This window comes from Syngnathoides biaculeatus, chromosome 21, assembly GCF_019802595.1.
Source record: "Syngnathoides biaculeatus isolate LvHL_M chromosome 21, ASM1980259v1, whole genome shotgun sequence".
Taxonomy (NCBI): domain Eukaryota; kingdom Metazoa; phylum Chordata; class Actinopteri; order Syngnathiformes; family Syngnathidae; genus Syngnathoides; species Syngnathoides biaculeatus.
This window is the reverse complement of record NC_084660.1, coordinates 2674966-2694785: the sequence shown is the minus strand read 5'-3', so window position 1 is coordinate 2694785 and position 19820 is coordinate 2674966. Positions and strand designations below refer to the sequence as shown.

General features: G+C 51.8%; 2 protein-coding genes across 3 annotated transcripts in view; one reads left to right on the top strand and one right to left on the bottom strand.

The window, feature by feature from the left end:
- Window positions 1-19820, top strand: part of alpk1 (alpha-kinase 1) — a 209421-nt gene that overhangs the window by 90168 nt on the left and 99433 nt on the right. Inside the window, exons 3-4 of the mRNA XM_061809077.1 lie at window positions 4040-4147; window positions 6576-6746. The gene's annotated coding sequence lies outside the window, so the exon portion shown is untranslated. The remainder of the gene's footprint in view (window positions 1-4039; window positions 4148-6575; window positions 6747-19820) is intronic.
- The window catches only part of LOC133494855 (neurexin-2-like), a 140766-nt gene that overhangs the window by 87727 nt on the left and 33219 nt on the right, over window positions 1-19820 (bottom strand). The window contains exons 4-6 of one of the 2 annotated variants that reach the window (XM_061809063.1): window positions 18807-18824; window positions 5707-6008; window positions 2764-2787 (exon numbers count right to left, since the gene is read on the bottom strand). In XM_061809063.1, the coding sequence (XP_061665047.1) occupies window positions 2764-2787; window positions 5707-6008; window positions 18807-18824 (344 nt within the window). Of the gene's footprint in view, window positions 1-2742; window positions 2788-5706; window positions 6009-18806; window positions 18825-19820 lie in introns of both variants that reach the window. The other variant, XM_061809062.1, reaches the window with a different exon arrangement.

Genomic DNA, 19820 nt, shown 5'->3' with positions numbered 1-19820 from the left:
GGCTTTTCGAAGCCTGGAAAGACAAATTGAGGTTAACTCTTTGTAAACGTTTTGCCTGTTGGGTGAAAACTTTGCAAAGGTTGCGTTGCTGATTGATCCGATAAACTGCCAGACACCTACGAAAATCATTTCAGTTGTTGGAACAAAAAGAAGCAGTCAACACTCTAAAAACTAAAAATGCTACAGTGAGGTTTTGGTGCAGATTGTTTTTCAGAACAATGAGTTAAAAGTATTACTACGTGAACCCCAAAATCCCGCGTGATGTGTTTTCTATGTTCCCTGCCCGCGACTGGCCGGTGACCAGCCGGGCTAGGCTCCGGTGCGCCCGCGACACCCCCACCGTGAGGATAAGCGGGAACAGTGTGTTGTTCAGTGAAACTCCACACCTGCGGGGGGGGCACCGACGTGCAGACTTACCTTTACTCGGGAGCACATCTGCAGAAAACCCAACATGACACAAACACATGAAATCCATATTTTCAGAGGGAAAACGGAGATTCAATAGATGTCTGGCAGATTACAGTGTCATGTAATTATGATGGTGTGTGTTTGTGTGTGCGTGTGGGTGTGTGTGTGGGTGTGGGTGGGGGGGTGTTAGTAAAGGTTTAAAGTGCAGGGAAGGACGAGCGTTCGTTTGGTTGTGAACACAATCGGTTAGTACCAAGGGGAAGCCAGACAGAAAAATGGTCGTTAGTACACTTGCAACGACGTGCATTCGATCAGTAACGCCTCTGATTCTTTTTTTTTTGTTGAGTCTTTCGGGTAAAACTTTGGCGACAACGGGCAAAAGTTCCCTCGTGTTGGCACTGAAAGGGGGTTTGGCTCGAAATCGTGAGAGATAAACGAAAGAATCCATTTCAGTCGTGAAAAAAGATGAGCACGAGCACGCAAACGAAAGAATTGTCAAGACGGGGAGAACCACTGATGAGCTGATTAGAAATGCAGTCAAGACGGACACCAGAACCACACACAGACAGGATATGGGAGCAATGGCGCGGATGAACTCAAAGGGGGGTGGGGGGGGCCAGGAAGGACGTCGCCAAATGGTCGAGGGCTCGGCCCTCCCCCTTCCTATTCCTTTTACGGGCGTTTGAGGTCGGCGTCGGTTTTGCTTGGTGTCAATCAATTTCAAACGGAACCAAACAAATTCAAAACAAACCAAAAAAAAAAAAAAAAAAAAAAAAAGGGCACTTGGCGGGGGGGGGGGGGTATTGCGGCTCACCTGTTGCGTGGCCGTATCGATTAGATTAGAAACGATATATGCATGTATATATGTTAGCCGTGATATATACATATACATATATACTTCATGTAATCTGGTGTCATGCAGAAGTGCACGTTAGGGTTAGTATTCATGATGGCTCAGTTGCACACAGAGCAGTTCTTGCAGCGCGGGACCCCCGCAAAGGGACTTCGGCCGGCCCCAGTCAAAGCCGCAACGCTCCGTCGGATCAAAGGAAGGAAACTAAACGGCCGATTGACGACGTCGCTGCGCCTCGCTCGTGAGGATCGTTTAGAGAGCTCGTGCGCGTCGACGGTCGATATTTACGATGGCCGAGAGCCGTCGCCACGGACGAGACCGACCGGAAAAGATCGACGGATTCCGGCAAAGGTTCAACGTGTCGCCGAACGCGCTTCCGCGTTCACCCGCCGTCAAAACCGTCACCATGAGGGATTCATTCTTGATTGGGAACAGATCCACCGACGACAAATTCATACGCGTCCAGACTTTCCGAGGCTTTCAAACTTTTGCGTCTAAACTCACCAGATCCGCGTGTAGATCCAGTTGTCTGAGACAAGCGGAGGCCAATTAAGTCCAAATCCTTATCGGCAAAAACGTCGATTTCGGGTCCTCTCATTTGTCCACATACCGTCGTTTACGTTCACCTTCTAAATGTCCGACGGTATCGGACAAGAGTCTGGACGTATTCCCGTGTCGTCTCCAAGCAATTTAGCATTGAACGATGCCACGTAAACAAAAGTCACACGATTTGATGACGTAGGCGCACGAGCTCCATACAAAGACAACGTTTGAAGTCATTAGTTCAAATTCTTTTCGGTGCGATCGTGAGGGCGACTGTTCTCCACGTGCCCCGCGATCGGCCGCCTCCTGCCCGTTGACGGCCAGGATGGGCTCCGGCACTCCCGCGACCCTCGTGAGGATAAGCGGCCGGCCTAATTTGCGGCGGCGCAGCGGATGATCTCGCGAGAATTGTTTGCGCTGTGCTGGCGTTCACTGGGCGCGGCATCGCGAGATGTTTGCCCACAAGTCTGCTGCGTGTGCTCACGTCGCGGGGGTTGTTTTTGGAAAAATAAATCAGGAGGGGGCGGGGGTAAAAGGAAAAAGTAATCCCGAAAATCAAACTCAAGATCAATTAAAAGAGAGGATATAATAGAACGTAATTCTTTATTTCTTCATAGGGATCGTGTGGCAAGGAGGGAAAAAAAGAAGAAAGGGAAAAGGAGCGGGGGGGGGGGGCTGTGGCGGCCAAAAAAAGTCTGGAAAACATAAATTCCAAATTGTTTTTGTTGACCTCTTTGGATGCGTCTTTTTAAAAGGCTGGGGAGTACTGGATAGCAATAAAAAAAAAAAAAAAAAAAATCATGGATCCAAATGTTTGGCAGCTACCTAATGGCAGAATCAGCGTTGAAAAGCAAACAGAAGAGAAACAGGGAATAAAAATAACAAATAAAAAAAAAAAAGGACAAACCAAACCAGAAGACAGTTAGAATGATAACTACCATATAATGCAGTTTGTTTACCATAGCGTGTCCGATGCCTGCGTGCTTCGGGAGAAAACAGGGATGGGGGGGGGGAGGAAAAAAAAAAGAAGACTAATCGTAAACTCAGGAGAAGACACTTGAAGCACCGCCCCCACCCCCCCCACCCCCCCCACCCCAAAAAAAAAAGTGGAGACTGAAGAGAAGCCAGCCCCTCTCAAAAAGTACACAACAGTCCCCACAGAATGCGCGCTAACGAGTGCATCCAAATCAAGAAATAAAGAAAGCCGTTGGGAAAAAAAAAAACGGAGAGAAAAAAGGAGAACATTTTGTTAGTATGTTTCGTTGCAGGTTAAGTCGAATGGTTGACATTCCGTGGATGACACACGCAGTGTTAGTTAGTCAAAATCATAACCAAAGCACCAATGAACAGAATCGTACTGGAACAAATTTGGACTTTGTTGTTGTTAGTAAGAGAGACAAAAGATTAGCAAGACTTTGACACAAGGGACTTGGGGCTTGGGTGTGCGTGCGCATGTGCGTGCGTGTGTGTGTGTTTCACATATTGATATATTCGATGACTTTTGAAAAAATATCAGCATTTTCCTTGAGCCACTTTCTTGTCAAATTTCTGCCCAAATTCGCAATCCGAGCCGTTACAAAGACGAATGATAAAACGTACGCGGCATCCTGAAAACATGAAAGAGGGGTGGGGGGGGGGGGGGGACCAAAACAAGATTCATCATTTTGTACATTTGCAATCTTGACGGCATTCCCAGGATGCCCTGCGGGAAAAGATAAACGTGAAGTCATCGCAGTCGGTCTGTGCACACCTCTGCAACCGCATCGGTAAAACTAAAACGACAATCTTGCCTCAAAGGTTACGTTTCCTGTTGTCGTCTACCCACAATGCAATGTTTCCTTTTTGCACAAAGCCAGAAAAGTCGGAATATTGCGGACCATCAGTCCCGCGCAAGTCGTGTTTCCCTTCGTGGCTAATGCAGGCTAGGCTAGGCTAGGCTAGGCTAGGCTAGCTCATCTGATTGCAGGTGTGCAGAACGTCAGGCGGGCCAAATTTCAGGGCCCTGTCGCTTCCGACGATAGCGGGGAAGAAAAAAAACAAAACAAAAAAAAGCAAGCGGCCCAGTTCTGTCACACGGATGCTGAATCTCTGGCTCGGAAAGTCACATCGGGGGATTACAAGCCGCCTCTCCGAGATGGCGAACAAAACTGTTGTCTGTGTTTTCTCCTTCTGTCTGGCGTTGGGGGAGGCTAATCCCTTTTCCCTTTCTCTTCTCTTGCTCTCTGTGCTTCCCAGTAGGAAAAAAAAGTGGAGGAAAAAGAACCCGGTGGGACACAAAACCTTTCCCGTCGAGACAATTCGCAAAACTGGCTCCTTTCGACTTTCGAAGGACGTGCGCTTTTGGTGAGTTGACTGTGAAAGCCTCCATCATCTCCATCATGACTTCACTTGTGGTACACCCGTTCACCACCAGGTGGAGCTCTGAGTCTTTTTTTTTTTTTAATTTGGGGGGGGGGGGGCTCCTGACTGTCAGCTAATTGTGCAGAAAACATGCTTAGGCAGAATTATTACTACAAAATAGCCACGTAGCCTTCTATACTATCAAGAATTATTAGGAGCGCCGCGAATATTGTTTGAATTTGCACGCACAGAGAGTCACACCGCCCTCCGTGGACGGTCCTGTGGATCCGGTTTTCTGTTTTAGGGAAGGAGCACCACAAAAATCCACTGAATTCAAGCAGCAACAACAACAAAAAAAAAAAAAAAAAAAGAAAAATGGAGCAAAACCCGATTTCATTTTTTGAAAAATAGTAGTCAGAAAATAACAAAGAGCTGTGCGTGCGTCTTGGAGACCGGAGCGCCCCCCCCCCCCCCCCCCCCGTGATTTGAACGTCGTCGGGCCTCTTTTGGCACTCCGAGCTGCCCCCGTCGGCCGTTATCGCCTCCGACACGCCATTCGTTCCAATTACAATTAGCCTCCAAAACGTGAGCCGGTCAGCACGGCGAGCGTTAGCCAAATTGATTGCGTCTCACAACTTCCAAATGATGAGCTCGGCGGCTAAAGCGGCGCAAAGTGTTTGCCACGTTTCCAACCCATCCTTGAAAATGAGAACGGAAAAACAAGTCTCGCGTTGCTACCTTGACTCGCAAGTTGAACTTGTTATATTGAAGGTGGCCAAGTCAAAGACCGGGGGCCAGATCCGGCCCAACGGATCATTTTATGTGGCCCCGGGACTCAAAGTGATCACGGGACTCAACTTGTGTACTTTGTAGCACAGATTCATTCATCTTCACTAGTTAGTGTCTGGGGCACGCAGGAAGCTATTCCAGCGATCCTCAGGCGAGGGACGGGGTACGCCCTGAACCGATCGTCGGCCGATCGCAGGGTCGAATCGTCCTATGCAACAAAAATCGGAACAAACTATGATCCTGGACTTGGTTGCCTATCAATATGTTGCGTATCTGTATTCATACAGGAAGAAAGGTCCACATTTTGATGATGCGGTAGTCGCAGTGACCCTCTCGGGGAAAACGGACTCCAATGTGACCCGTCTCGTAAGGAACAACCGGAGTTGGATCGTCTCGGCGTGGATTGTGGCCTGCGGCAGCGTGTTCGTTTTCTGTTTCTTTAATACTCATTAAACGACGTCGGATAAGTGCCTTCGGCAACGAGCTCTCCTTTTGCCCCCGTGCGGGGGAAATCACGGCGTAGCTTTTTGTTTCCTTCTTCTCGCTTACGCATCGGCTCCCATTTCAGTTTTTGGCAACGCGTAAGTCAAAGTGCCGGCGCACTCCAATCACGTCCTGCAACCAAAAAGTCGAAAACCCCCCAAACCATTTCGCTTTCAATTTCGCAAACCCTATCAAGGGATGAAAAGCCTTCAACTTGGTGCTGAAAGGGGAAAAAAAAAAAAAGTGAGTTGACTGTCAAGCTCGAGAGATGCGGACGGAAGCGCGTTTACCTGGCGCAGGTTGCGGGTGACGCGCACGTCGTGCCAGGCGTTGTCGTTGAACTTGCCGTTGACGGGCTCCACCAGGGCCTCGAAGGCCCCGGAGCCCAGGTTGATGACCAGCCAGACGGCGCCGCTCTTCAGCGACAGGTTGACGTAGTCGGCCGACTTGCCGGTGTGCAGCATGAGGCCGTTGCGCTGCAGCGTCCGGAAGGACAGCGTGATCTCGTCGGTGCTGCTCTGGATGGGCGTCAGCGACAGGTCGTAGCAGAAGAACTCGTTGCCCTTGAAGGTCGCGACGGACTCTTCCTTCCCTGTCTCGGGGGGGGGGGGGGGGGGGACGACGGCAAAATAAGAGACGAGAAACACCCGCGGCGCCGTTCCAGAACGTTAGGGTTAGCTCGGTGGCGTTTGTAGGCTTAGGGTGAACCGTGTCACTTCTTCCGTCTTCACCATTTATCCGTTGATTTGAATCGTCAAGTCGGTATTCTAAAATGTTTCCCCACGACGCCGACACACTCAGCAGTTCAATTTGATTCTCTTTGACGCTGGCGTTTCAAATGTTTCCCGTCGACTCTGTTCAGAGAGCCGCCTTCACGTTTCTGCCGTTGCAACGACGACGGCACAATGTAGAAACGCAGAATGGGACTCGATCAGGCCTTGACTCGGCTAAATGCGGCCTCGCCGTGTTCATCGCCGCTCGAGCGGCTTTTGTGAAATCCAGCCGACCGATCGAGCGGATCGGCGTGGGCGAAAGTATGAATGTGAAGGAAATCTACGAATGTACGCCAAAGCGCATTTCCCTACACTGCCGTCTTTTGTCGCGTCGTCTTGAATATTCAAAGTGTACATTTCCCTCATGTTTACTTTCACTTGAACAGGTTTTTACACTCTCCCGAGTACTTGGTGCGTCCAAGGCCGCAACGCCGCCACCTGCTGCAGATGAGGGCAACCTCCCCGCCCCCACCCCGAGCCGCCTGGCTAAGAGTGATGAGAGTGAGACATAGAAGAAGAAGAAGAAGAAGAGACGAAAGCCCTCCCACCCACGTAAGGTCAGCAAAAAGGGTTGGGAAAAGACAAACGTGCGAGACGTAAATATTTAGCGCCTGGAGGTTGCGGTCACAAAAGGGTGACGAGTCCTAGCTTGAATCGCGGCCTTTCTCAACGTCGCGACCGCAAAGTTTTCCGTTCTTTTCTATTCATTCGTTCAAAGAACCCCAAACCATTGGCACTTAATGGTGGCCGTCGAGAGCGGCCGCAGGCAATTTCGCTCAACGTCACGCGCCTCCGACCCCGCCCTACATCGCCGCTCCGTTTAGAGGTTCATCGTGTTTTTGGTCGAGCCTCCGAAAGCCATATTTCCACCTCGGACAGACCTTCGCCGCGTCGACTCCGGTTCTCTTTTCTCTCACATCCGTGCACGGTGCTGCTGTAACTTGGTTGCGCGATCGGACAAATTGAGCTCTCCGTCGCTTCCGACCGGGTGGCTTTTGACCAGCGGAGCTGCCGGCGCCGCGCTCGTCGAAGGGCCGACGCTACGTTTCAATTTCACATTTCGCCCAACGGCCTGCTTCAGCCCCGCGAGATTGACACGACGTCGGGTTTTTCGCGCGAGGCTTTTGTGGCAGGCGTCAAGGAAAGAAAGCGGCCCCTTCTCGAGGACTGGGGGAAACTTTAGGGGCCGCCACGCAAGTTGATTTCATCTTTCTTGATGAATGGAGCTATTTTTTTTCCCCTCCCATTCCGGTCCGAAAACTGGACTTCCGCTGGCCTTCACTATCACCAAGTGGGCCCGGAAAGTAAACGTACTTCAAATTATTGCCCAAGTTTGTCACATCCAGTGGACCCCCACGATACACACGAGAAAGGGACCGTGATATTTGCATGGGGGAGGGGGGTGGGGGGGGGTGTCATAATTAAACCTACAAAGTTTGGGGATGGGAGGCTAGAAACTGCCAGAAAGCCCTTTTAGGGTGTGGTCCCCGCACCACTTCCCACAAGTAACGCCGCTCCGAGACTATTGCTACCCTCGTTAGCTTCAAGCTAACGCCTCGTGGAAAATTCCATCAATAGCACCTCCGTTAAAATGCTTCAAGGACCAAATATTTGAACACAAAGAGCAGCCCACAGTAGACCAATCGTCACGCGCGTGTCGGCTTTCGTCGGCCGGCGCGGCCGCGTTGCTCCCCGCGACGTCTTGTCTTTGCGCGAAGATGAGTTTCATTTGACTTCAACTGCCAAACAACGGTGTCCATTGCTAACACCTAACACCCCCCCCCCCCCCCATGCCAAGTGGCGTTTGACGAGCCTCTTTGTGGCAGCCACGCTAATCGGCGGGACGAGTCCTCTCTTTCCCGTCGATGGCATCCTCATCATCGGGTTGTACGTAACCCCGCCACATATTGCGGCTCACGCAAACCGTCACCTCATCTCTGAGGGTCTTGCATTCGTTTTCCTGACGTGAGCTCGTTCGGGTGTTGCACGGCGAAGATGCGCTTGCTGACGTGAAGGTTATGAAGTTGTGTCGCTTGATATGAGGCGATTGTGGTTGTTAACTTTTGAGTTCATTCGAACGTGTAAACCGAGGGAGTCGTTTGCGTCGGCTTGTCGGGACGTGGAGTACTGCTCGAGTACGCGTCAGAATGCGCGCGACGGGAGATGTGTTTTTTGACGTCAGATTCTCGCCCACTTGTCAGCGCTGCCAATTGAAAACTCCCCCCCCCCCCCAATACCCTGCAAGTCCTGACCCACGTCCATTTTTTTCCATTTTTCTTTCACGGCATAAAGAGCAAAGCCAAAAGCCTTCACGCCGGTTAATGACTTTCCTGTGCAGCACACATCAGTTGAAACGAGCTTGACTGACACGTGACATCAGCGGTCTTGACAGGGTGGACTGCGGGGACCGTTGGGGGGGGGGGGGGGAGTGACCCGGGGCGACACGATGAGCACTCCTCTTTTGTAGTCATCCTTCTCTTACTAAGGCAACTTTTTTTTTGCATGCACAGAACACCCATTTCCAGCAGCATAAGTCGCCTTTGCCTACAGGCCGCGGAACCGCTCCGGAGCGGTACCGGACTTGTCATGCACATTGACTTGCATTTCCGTTTGCAAATGTTTCACCAGAAAAACTGTCGGCGTTAAACGTGGCAACACAAAAAAAAAAAAAAAAAGGCATTCCGCCGACACGTTTGCCCTTCGCTATTCTTGTCCTTTAGTTTTTTTTTTGGTTTCCTTTCTACATATGTTGACCCGAGCAGCTGCACCCCACTCGTTTGGACGCACCGGGCTAACGCTTCCGACACGTGTCGAAAGCATTTGCGCTGTTACGACGTGGCAAACGGTGGGCAAAGTAAGGCGGCGTTTCAAGCCTTCGCCGGGAATCAAACGTCACCGCTAGCTGCAACAACCGAGGCGGTTCAAAAAAGACAAAAATATAAAATGTTGACTTAAATGGCAACATCTTGCTGCAATCTAATTTCTGATCTGATGCTGTGCGTTCATAACTCTCAAATGGCGAGAAGTTGCGGGGTTGAAAAGTTATTCCATAGTAATAAAGCGGCCCCGCGGGAATTCACGGAAAGGCATCAAACGTACTTTGAGGCCAAGATCCTGACAGCGGACCAAACCAAATCATCCAAACATCTAACTTGGTAAAAATGGAGATGAGGCCATCCTTTCAAGCAGAACAATCATCAAGAAACCTCAACCAAATAATAAATATAATAATCCTCCAGTTTGCTTTCATATTGACGATGCAGCCTCTGGAGGGTTGCCGCGCCCACGCAGGTGGGTGGATTTGGAAGACTGGCAAGGGGCCGCGGCTCATCATCGCTCTCCTCGTCGCGGACTGTACAGCGGTCACCTCGGCGCTCGTTCGGAGCCGCCCCGGGAGGGGCCCGGAACGTCACTCGCCTGACATCCGCGAGGTCCACATCACTCAACTCCACAGAATTACGTTGCAAAGATGCAGCTCGCGTGGATCTCCAGGAGGAGCTTGGTCCCCCGCGAGAGCCCCTGGCCATTTATGCACGAGTTCAGGACCCTCATTTGTAATCCCAAACGTAAATGTTGGGACGCCGTGTCTTCTGTTGTCCTCTCCGATGATCAGGACGAGAGGTTGTTTTGGCGCGGTTGTCTGGTTGCTCCCGCCTCCAAACGACGCTGAATGCCCTGATTAGGCTTTAACGAAGAACCCCAAGAAACGTCAGGAGAAGTAAAGAGATGGAGGAGGGGAAAAAAAAAAGAAAAGGCTTTGCGACCCCATGGGGGCGCTAGCGTGTTGTGCACTCCGGAACGAGCAGATGCTTCCCGGCGGGGGGGAAGCCAAATGTTAGGGAGGGTTAGACTGGGAGATTGCTGGTGCTTTTTTTATTTTTTTATTTTAATGAGCTCGTCCAATTTGTTCTCTAACAAAACAAACTAAAAGATAGCAACATAGCTACAACCCAAATGGATCCTGAGCAAGACGATGCATGCGAGGGTCACGGCTGTTAAGGTGTTTGCACAACCGGGTCGCAACGACCGCTTCTCTACCGTTAGTCGACGTTAGTTCATACGAGCACACGTCCTGGAATTTTGTTGGGCCTTGGAATTCAATGAAATGGTGGAGTCCAATACACACCAGAGGCCATCACGAGAAAGAGCGCGTGAGTGATCCCGGTCCAATTGGTGACCCTTTTGGGTCCCTCGACCGGGCCCGTTTGCGCGGCCTTTCGACGCCCGTTTCTATCTCGTGGAATAATTTGTCACAGTCGGTGAATGACAATAGCAGAAAAGCAAAGAATTGTACTTGCAATCTGTTCGTCCCGTCACTTTTCGAAAAGACGGGGCCGAAAAGGGCAACGGCCGGCCGGCGGGCGTCGTGGGCTAATGACTCAAAAAGGGGGACGAGAGTGGCTTTTTCATTCAGGACACCGTGTTTACCAGAGGCGAGTGAACGTCAGAATACACAAAGGCCCGAAGGCGTCACCCGTTCTCCGGAATCGATCAAACATGGCGGCAAACTCGCAAATTCAAACATTTCAAGGGCATAAGAAAAGGGTCGCATCGTTTCCGGAAAAGTCCAACTTCACGGGAGTTACAATCCAAAAAGCTCTGCTTTTCCTCTCGTGAGCCGACACCTGCAGGACTGGCTCGCTCGCGCCAAAATAACACGGACGGCGATGCCAGGTGGCACGTTAGGGACGCGGCGTCACCATGGCGACCGGCTGCACGGTCAGCATCGTCACGGCCAAGAAAATGGACAGTGGTGACCGAAAGCGGCACAAAGACAGAGGACGGAGCGCCCCGACACATCACGCTGGGGCGGGGCGGGGCTTCGTTCGGACCTATTCTTCAAAGTAAGCCGAGCTCAGCACACTAAAACCCAATTTCCCAACAACGGAGCCGAGACGTCCTGAAGATGGCGGCCCGAGACAAAAGGAAGGAGGGATTTATCATCGACGGCGCCACCCAAAGCAGATTGGTTCCATCAATTATGTACACACCGTTCAGACGTGATTGCACATTTCTAATTGCCACCCCGCTGATCTCCATGGCAACACTGGCTCCAAGCGTCACTTCAGAGTTCCCATCCCGTTGCACAATCAGTCTTTCTTTCCCCTCCCCTCGCTCTAATTTCCCTCATTAGCTGCGAATCAGATATTGAAAAAGTAAGTCGTGCCCTCATCTGATCCGAGGGTGCCGTCATGACTCGGCTTTTCTTTTGCGAACGTGCCGTCGGGATGCGAAGGTCCAAAGTGCTCCGAGCAACACGGAAAGAAGGCCGCCGATACGTATTCATGTTGCGTTGAGGAAAAAAACGAAAAAAAAAATTCAGACACGTGACCTTGAAGCCACTGCGGAAAAGCAGGCCGTGGCTCACAAGACCGCGACTTTCATGGCAGGAGAGTCCAAAACGGCCTTGGCCCTGCTCGTCTTTTTTGGTCTTAGCGCCGCAGTAGCCCTCAGCGAGTGTGTTCATGGACGCCGCTGACCTCGAAGTTCTCGTAACAAACGCGGCCACGTTCATGGCGGCGCCGGTCCACCTCGGTCCAGTGCTGCCGTGTCTACGCCTTCATTGACTTCAAGCGCTGATTGGGGCAGCCAGGAAGTCGGCGTCCCCCCACCCCCCCACCCCAAGAGACAATAGCTGGAATCCATAAGTGATTGTCTTGACGCAGGTGGTGTCAGGACTCCCCTGTGGCGCCGTAAGTGCTGCCGCTTGCATCTTCACCGCGTTGCCCGACGGACACGTGATTTGAAGCAGCCGACCGCTGCCACGATGTGTTACTCGGGGTGGGGGGGTCGTCAGAGCAGGTGTTTCTATACATCGGCCGCCTTTGTGATGGATTTGCCTCTGCCGCACAGGTTAGGAGGCATCCTTGATGGGCCGATGCCAACCGTTCATCGCTCGGCTGCTTCCGCCTCCTGAGCCCAGAACCCCCCCCGCGCCCCCCACTTCGTCTAACCTTACACGAGAAATGTATTGTTGGATGTTTGTGCCATGTTTTTTTGTCCCCCACCGTTCTTTCTCCGATTTCGCCAGCTCTCGCTGGTGTTTAATGATCTGTCGATGATTTTCATTTAGTTTCAATGTGCGGCCATCTTTGCCGAACCGAGCCAAATCCCAAACTGTGGAAACTCGAGCTCAGCAAAGGGCGGAACTCGACGGCAAATCGCAATACGTCGCAAAAACGACATTGGAATGTCGTGGAGGGAATAACCCGGACCGGAACCGAGCCGACAACCGAAGGATCGGCGTCTGCCAGAGTGCCGCTGTTACGGCGCCAGTCCGGCCGTCGCCGAACAGCTCTCGTAAGCCAAGACAAGTTCGTGTCTGGGAAAACAGCGTTTGATACTTTCTGACTTTAACGGGCGGAAATTCATCTCAGCAGTACGCACGTCCTCTTCTCAGCGGCTTTGTTTACCCGCAGCTGACGGAAAACACACCCTGGGATTTCTCCGCGGCTCCCGCGTCGGTGCTCCTTCCACGCCGACCCGTCCACTTATCTCGTCGGCGAGATGTTAAGCGAAATGCGCGTCGCCTCTAGCGTGGCACCTCGCTGTCGCCGAGGAAAAGCGGCAAATTAGCCTCCTTGCAGGCAAAGCAAATGGCGGCCAGGATGAGAAGCGGGGGCTGTCAATAAGGGGGGGGCTTGATAAATGGACTCATTCACCATCAATTTCCCCAGCAAGGCACAGCAGAGATGACTTCTCGCCTCTTCGAGCACGGGGAGGAGGGTGCCCCGTCCTTGATGATTAATTTGAATATACACAGCTACGTCAACATTAATAGTGATTGCTGATTAATTTCCGATCCATTACGCTCACTCAGGCGAGACGCTGTCGCAGGCCAGGCCTCTTCCTTCCTCTTAATCCATTTATTCCTCTCCATTTTCCTTTTGTCTCATTTCTCCCGGCGCATCTTACATTTGTGCGCAGCCACCCGAGGGAGTTGTTAACAGCCTTTCGCTCGCACCGCAGGTTGAAAGGTCTTGCGCGTGCAAAAAAAAAAAAAAAAAGGCTCTCGACAGAAAAGACGTCTCGCTTGCCGATATTATGGAAAAGCGCACCTGAGTTTATTGTCCGGCAACTACACGAGGATTAAACATTTGATCTGGCCTGCAAGTCATGAATGGAACCTCACACCACATCATTGCAAATGGAAGAAAATTGTGTAAAAACGGCCCTACTTTTGTTCATCTATACTTACTACCAAGAGTATTTGGATCAAGCACGAAGAGTGGCTCGTTCAGAACCGCACCCCCCCCCACCCCCCACCATCCCCGCCACCGTCGCACTAATGGTGCCGCCGAGTGTGAGGGGTAATTTAAATCAAGCAGGCGAGATGCGCTGTTTATCACGCTGTCATGTGGCAGCGATCGCTCGGACCAAAACATGATTTCTTCCCGGCGCCCGACGCTTCCGAAGGGTTCTTAATCTCCGAGGTCAGCCCTCGCCGTGACAGCCGGGCTGTTTCCATGCATACAGATTCGGCCCGCGTTGCTCCCGTCCCGTCAGGTGGACGTGCGGTGACAAGTGGATAAGAGGCTCGCACGGGTCAAAGGACTCACGATCACGCGTGACGTCGCTTCTTCTGCTGCGAGGATGATAGTCAATTAGTTTTAATGACCTGGAAAGGTCTGCGCAACAGTCGCGGGGAATGACGGAGAAGAAAAACCAACCCAACCAACCAACCAACCAACCAACCAACCAAAAGAAAAAAAAAAAAAAAAAGAGGCAGGATTCCAGGTGTCGTCTGCTTTTGGTCCGCATCTCCATTTAATTGCCACTCAAGTCGCACACGCGTCACGGCTTCGGGCAGGATGGACGCGGCGTGATTATTCGGATCCCGGACTAGCTCGATGGAGACGTGGGGTCAACCTTTCGGCAATAACGCGCATCTCGTCTGGCTTTGAGTGTCCGTTATCTTTGTTTGCGCGTGCTTTTCGTGGAAGACGAGATTCACTTCGAGCATCTCTCGTACTGTTAACCAACGGCCAAAGCCTCGACGGAAAGGCGCTCCAGCGGCAATCGGGGCGCATTATGTGCAAAGTTTTTCTGGCCTTTGCTGACGAGATCTATGCTTTTCGTACGTCACTCACATCAGGACAATAAGAGAGAGTCCAGAACGGATACGCGATGGTCACGTCGCTTTGCATTTTCCGGAAACCCGCTGGCGGCTAATGGACGGGAGCCATGAATCTCTTTTTGCCCCGACTTTAACGAAGCCGCCTTCAGCTTTTACTACGACTCTCAATTAACTCGAAAACAATGGCAACGGTTTCGCAAGTGGAAGGTGGAAATAAAAACCGTCTTGTGCTCGCGGCTCGCCGCTTCAACGCCCGCTGACGACACAGGCGGCTAAAATGCAACCGTCCCACCGCGCCTCAGAGTGTTCTCGACGTCAGCCGCGCCTGCGGGGAGGCCTCATTAGTCCGGGAAAAGCGGCGTGGCCGCCACGGTGACTGCTTAGTCACGTACTGTACATGCACGTGCGTTCCCTCATTAGCACTGATAAGGAAAAAGTCGAGAGAGCTGCCAAGAAGACGCAGAAACTCACCGACGGATTCGTGGCACAGAAGCGGCGGGCCAAAGGAGCGGACGGCATCCCTTCGATGGACCCAGTTCTCGTGGTGGCACGAAGGGCCAAAAGCTATCCGCCGTCGCGACCCGCGGCAACACTGCCACGAGTTGTGCTGTACGTCGGGAGCTTGGAAGATGATTCAATTCTACCAGAGCCCCAGAGAGTCTTCCGTGTTCGCCCAACGAGCCTTGCAGCGTACCGACGCACTCCCCGCCACCCATTTGACCACCTCGGACCGAGGAAGCCGCGTTTTATGGCAGAGTGCCGCTTATTGTGGCGTTCACCTCAAGCGTGCGACGCTTGGACTTCGAGTTGGCGCGTGCAATTCAAAGCCGAACGTTTGCCAAATGATGGCCTTTATCAGGATAAACTTCATTGGGTTTGTCGCGAGAAAACACTCGCCGGGAATCCAGCGAGGTTAGCAGAGCTCCCGATTGCGACATGACCCTTAATCACAGACTGAGCATTCAGTCTTTGGGATTGCACAAATGCCCGCCAACCAGCAGAGATTGGAGACGCAAACTGCCTCCACTGTCAAGAAAGAAGAATTGACTTTGCGCGAAGCCGTCATTTGCGTGGGCAAATGAGCAAACACACCCCACCGGTTGAGAGCGGCTCGTATGGCGGAGTGTTGACGGCGTTCCTCGTTATGAATAGAGTGTTGCGGAGCAAATCACGGCGCCATTGTTGACTTGAAAATGCCAATCAGAGCGGTATTGTCGTGCGTGGCGACGCGCAACTGTAAGAAGCCTTGGGCTGAGCCGCCGTCGGCACGACAATCCTTTGTCTCCCTGTAATGATGAAAGCGTATTACACCTTCTCAGGCGTAATCACATTTTGTAGAAGACTGAAAGCAAAGTAGCATCAGTGCACAAAAATACAAAGTGGGATTCATTCATTTGCCAGGGTAGGTGGAATCATCACGGTTGTCGCCTGCCGTCAAATTGGCGCACCAAAGTGATGGAACTGCATCCGAGTCACACACATTTTTCTTTTCCCCACAATCAGACGAATCGGTGGGATTTTTGCTGCTTTTTGGCTCTTCTCGGCCAACGAAAGGAAGCCAAAACTCGCTGTAATCGCTTGAAGAAGACGCACTGTGTAGCGCAATGTGGAATTGTCACACGTGTGCCGGCATCGTGCGTATTTGACGCGTTGCCTCGCCAGCGCGCTCGCTCAGCTCTGATCGCCAAGGCTGCTCTCGTGTCTCTCAAGTCCGCCTAACCTCACATCAGCTCCGTATTGCATCTCATTACGAGTTCTGGGCATGGCAATCATCGTGTTCTACACCCACTCCTTCTCCTTTTTTCGCCTGCTTTCCTCAAGACCGCCGCAAACCGCAAGCGTCTTGTTCATCGCGTTGCCGTCAGTGCAGGTCTTCTTAATAACGTGCGGACAGAATTGATTGCCAAGACTCGAGTCATACGACACGCGCCACCCGTTTTGAGTCACGCCGATCAAGATCAGGATGCAATTGGAAAGGGGGCGGGGGGGGGTCGGAACAAATATGGATTCCGTCTCTGGAGTAAATCTGCGTCCTTTGCACTTGAAAATGAGGTGAGTTCCTCTTGCATGGGAATTGAAACTAATTCCCAGCCACCGACATTATCGCGAGCTATTTCTGGACAAAGGGTTTAAGGCTGAAAAAAATATCTATCAGGTCGCACGCACCTCTGCTTAAGGACCAAGGTAAACGTTTCAAATCGTTTTCTGCTACCACGTGACAGATAAGCTGTACCGCTGGATTGGAAAAGCAATTTAGTGTCGAGGATTCAGCAATCTTAGTCATTTAAATTTCAGTCAGCGCGTGCCTCGGATGAACACCAGTGAAGTTCGGGTGTTCCGGGAGGCTTTTTCAGACATTTTGGCGGTCGCGCGATGCAGCAAAAAAAAAAAAAAAAACAAAACAAAAAAAACCATTGCGCGGCATCAGAGGGCTCCGGTAGCGGAAAGACGGCAGTCGCGAGGAACTGGAACACATTGAAGAGAGTCATCAGGGGAAAATTTGCCGCAACAGTGACAAGACGTCGCTCCAGAAATGATGAAAAGACAACCAGAAAAATGGTCTCGAGCCAACGCCGAATAAGCCGAGGCAATTTCTAGCAAGCACTGGTCACGGGACGTCAATCTCTCGTCGTCGTCGTCGGTCGTCTCGGCTCAAGGGCGGAGGGGCGAAATGGGGAAAAACATCCGAGTCTGGCGACATTTTGCAAAAACATCCTTGAAAGTGACGCACCCCGAGCACGGCACGACGGAGCCCGCCGCGGGCAAAAAGGTCAGCAATCAGACACGAGCGCGACGCAACGAGGCTGAGGCCAAGTCGATGGCGTTGGCTAACACTCACCGGCTGCGCTGAGTGATGAAGATGCAAAAATAATATTCAGCTTCCAATTCATTTGGATCAAGTTTTGATGGCCAAAACGTTACGGTATCAAACATGCACCCGTTCGCTTATCCTGACGGGGGTTACGGGCGTGCTGGAGCCCATCGCAGCTCTCTTCGGCCAGGCTGGCCAATCGTCGGCTGTGTCACATATGACGGTCGCAGCGTGTGGCATGAATAACATCTTAAATGGAGCAAATGAGCAACCCTTCTCCACGTCATCTTTCCCCGTTGAGAGGTTGGACTCCGAGAGCACGAATTATCCGGGGTACCGCCTTTCTCCGGGACGGACACGTGACCACACGCTCGCGCCGTCGTTAGGCCTTGAGTCGCCATCCTTCCGGGGAAGATAATTGCTGGTATTTGCTCGGATGGTGGAATGTTTTGGTTTTTGTTTTTTTTTTGTTTGTATTGAATGTGACTAAAGTGTGCACGTTGCTCAAGCTGATGAAAGCGGTTGAGAAGCGAGGAATGCTCGCATCCACAGCGGGGATGTTGCGTGCCTCGCCGTGTCTGTGTGATGGCAAAATAAAGGCGCTTCCAGAGCAGAATAATGAATTCCCCAACTCTGGATGAACGCGTCACAGCAGACGTTGGGAGTTTAAAACAAACAGCTCCAAGCTTTTGGAGGTTTGTCTGACTGTTGCCGTTCTGTAGGGGAAAAAAGGCAGAGGGAAAACAATGCGTTCTGCTAAGTGCTGCCCTCCGCCCGCATCCCTCGTTTTATCTTCCAAATTGTGGATCTGCGCCTCAGTTAGCGTCCTCCCGGGGCGGGCCGACCAATCCTGTTGCGGCGCTCGCGTCGTGCTGGAGGATTGAGCGAGGGGGGGGGGTTGAAATAAAAGGGAAACGAGAGATGCTAATCGTCCGTGCAGTGGGGGAACACTTTTGGGACGTCGAGACAGGCAGATGCACGGAAAGATGTTTACATCTCTCTCGATGTCAGTTGATGGAGTGGAAAAGGCTTTGCAGATGAAGATCTCAGCTTTCAGCCCGGCTGACGACAATATTTAGACCCGCTCGCTAAAGCCCGCTCGCTGTGCTCTGTGTCAGGGGGGCCATCAAAAGCTGCAATATTAACTGCTTGTAATTGGCAAAACGAGGCCAAAAAAAAAAAAAAAAAAACGCCAACCTTTCTTTTAACGCAAATAAATCCAAGATTTTCTTGCCGACTGAATTTGCAACTCGTTCAGAAACACGCGACATAACCGAAGAAATAAGCCATGAAAACGGCTCGGCCCACCGCAGGCGGCGGACTGCGGTCAATGGTACGATTACACGTTCAAAGCGAAAATCGTAACGGGGAAGTGCTGCGGCCGCGAGATTTCAACTGAGCTGGCGTCGACGCGTTCCATTAGTCTGTCTGTGCCGTCGTCGTATCCCGGACTAATCGAATGTTCGTGTCAGCAAATACGTGGTCGGAATCTCGCATGCAGTAAAGTACGGGAGAGGCGTTTGGTTCGCGCGGCAGCCGATCAACCTTGTGAGCAAAATTAAGAGCGCACCACAGAAGTGAACAACTTGTGAAAATGATGGTGGTGGTGGGGGGGGGGGGTTACTCGCACATCTCTCTGCTGAGCGAGGAGACCGACAAACGGGCAATTGATGACAATGGGCCGACGATGGCACAGGGACACAATGAGTAAGAAACGAGTTGGCTTACCGCTTTGAGATGAGTCACCTGAAACAGGAGAAAGAAAAGAAAGACGATTACGTCACCTCGAGAAAATATGAGAGGACATCTTACGCAAATGTGCTCCAACGACCGAATTCCGCACGAGAAGCCGTCCCGTGAGGCGTGAAGGCGGCCTTCCAATTTTCGGTACAGCACCGAGAAATCCCTTTTCTTCCTTTCATCCCTCATTTGACTTCAAGTAGCTTCTGAGAACCGAATGAAATCCATTTCTTAGCCAACAGAGTCTGCCTTGCTTTAATTCCGCCAGCCCAGAATTAAACTGCAATTCACAAGTGTCAATAAATCATAAATGTTCGTTGCTCTCGGCCACACCTCATATCCGTGCGCGTTATTCCACAGCAATTTGTATCGTGACTAAATCTTTGAAAGAGCAACCGTCAGTCGAGACGTTTTTCAAGTCGCCCTCAAAGGGAAATTAGCTGCACCGACGCTCGACAAAATGCAAATCCCTCCCCCTTTAAGACTTGAACAGGATGGAAATGAAGAAAGCTCTGTCGGGCCAATGGACGTGCGGCCAGAGCCGTGGGAGAAATGAAGATGCCCCCCCCCCCCCCCACCAGCCGAGACGTGAGATGCACTTGAACGTCTCCAAGGCCCCTTTTTTCACGCGGACGGACTTTGACAAGGACGCCACCGGCTGCGGGCTGCTGTTTTCTACTGCCTTGTCAACCGACGCGCTGTAACACGCTCGGTCGGCCTCGGGAAGGTGACCGGGACGTGTGCGGGGAAGCGGTCCAAGACGTCCGGAGCGCAGTCGCTACAGTATCGCTTCCCGTCTTTCGGCCGGCGCAGGGAGCCTCTCGGGCTGCGCGCCGTCCTACGTCCGCTCGCGCCCGCGCGGAGGCAAACGCACTTTAGCGCCCGCCGTTTTATTGGCGGTATTCCGCTGGGACGAGCGGGCCCGAGTCAAGCGTCTCCTTTGAAATCAGTGAAAAGTGTCACTACTGTAGTTATTTGTCACTTTGCCGCTGTGGTGAGAGA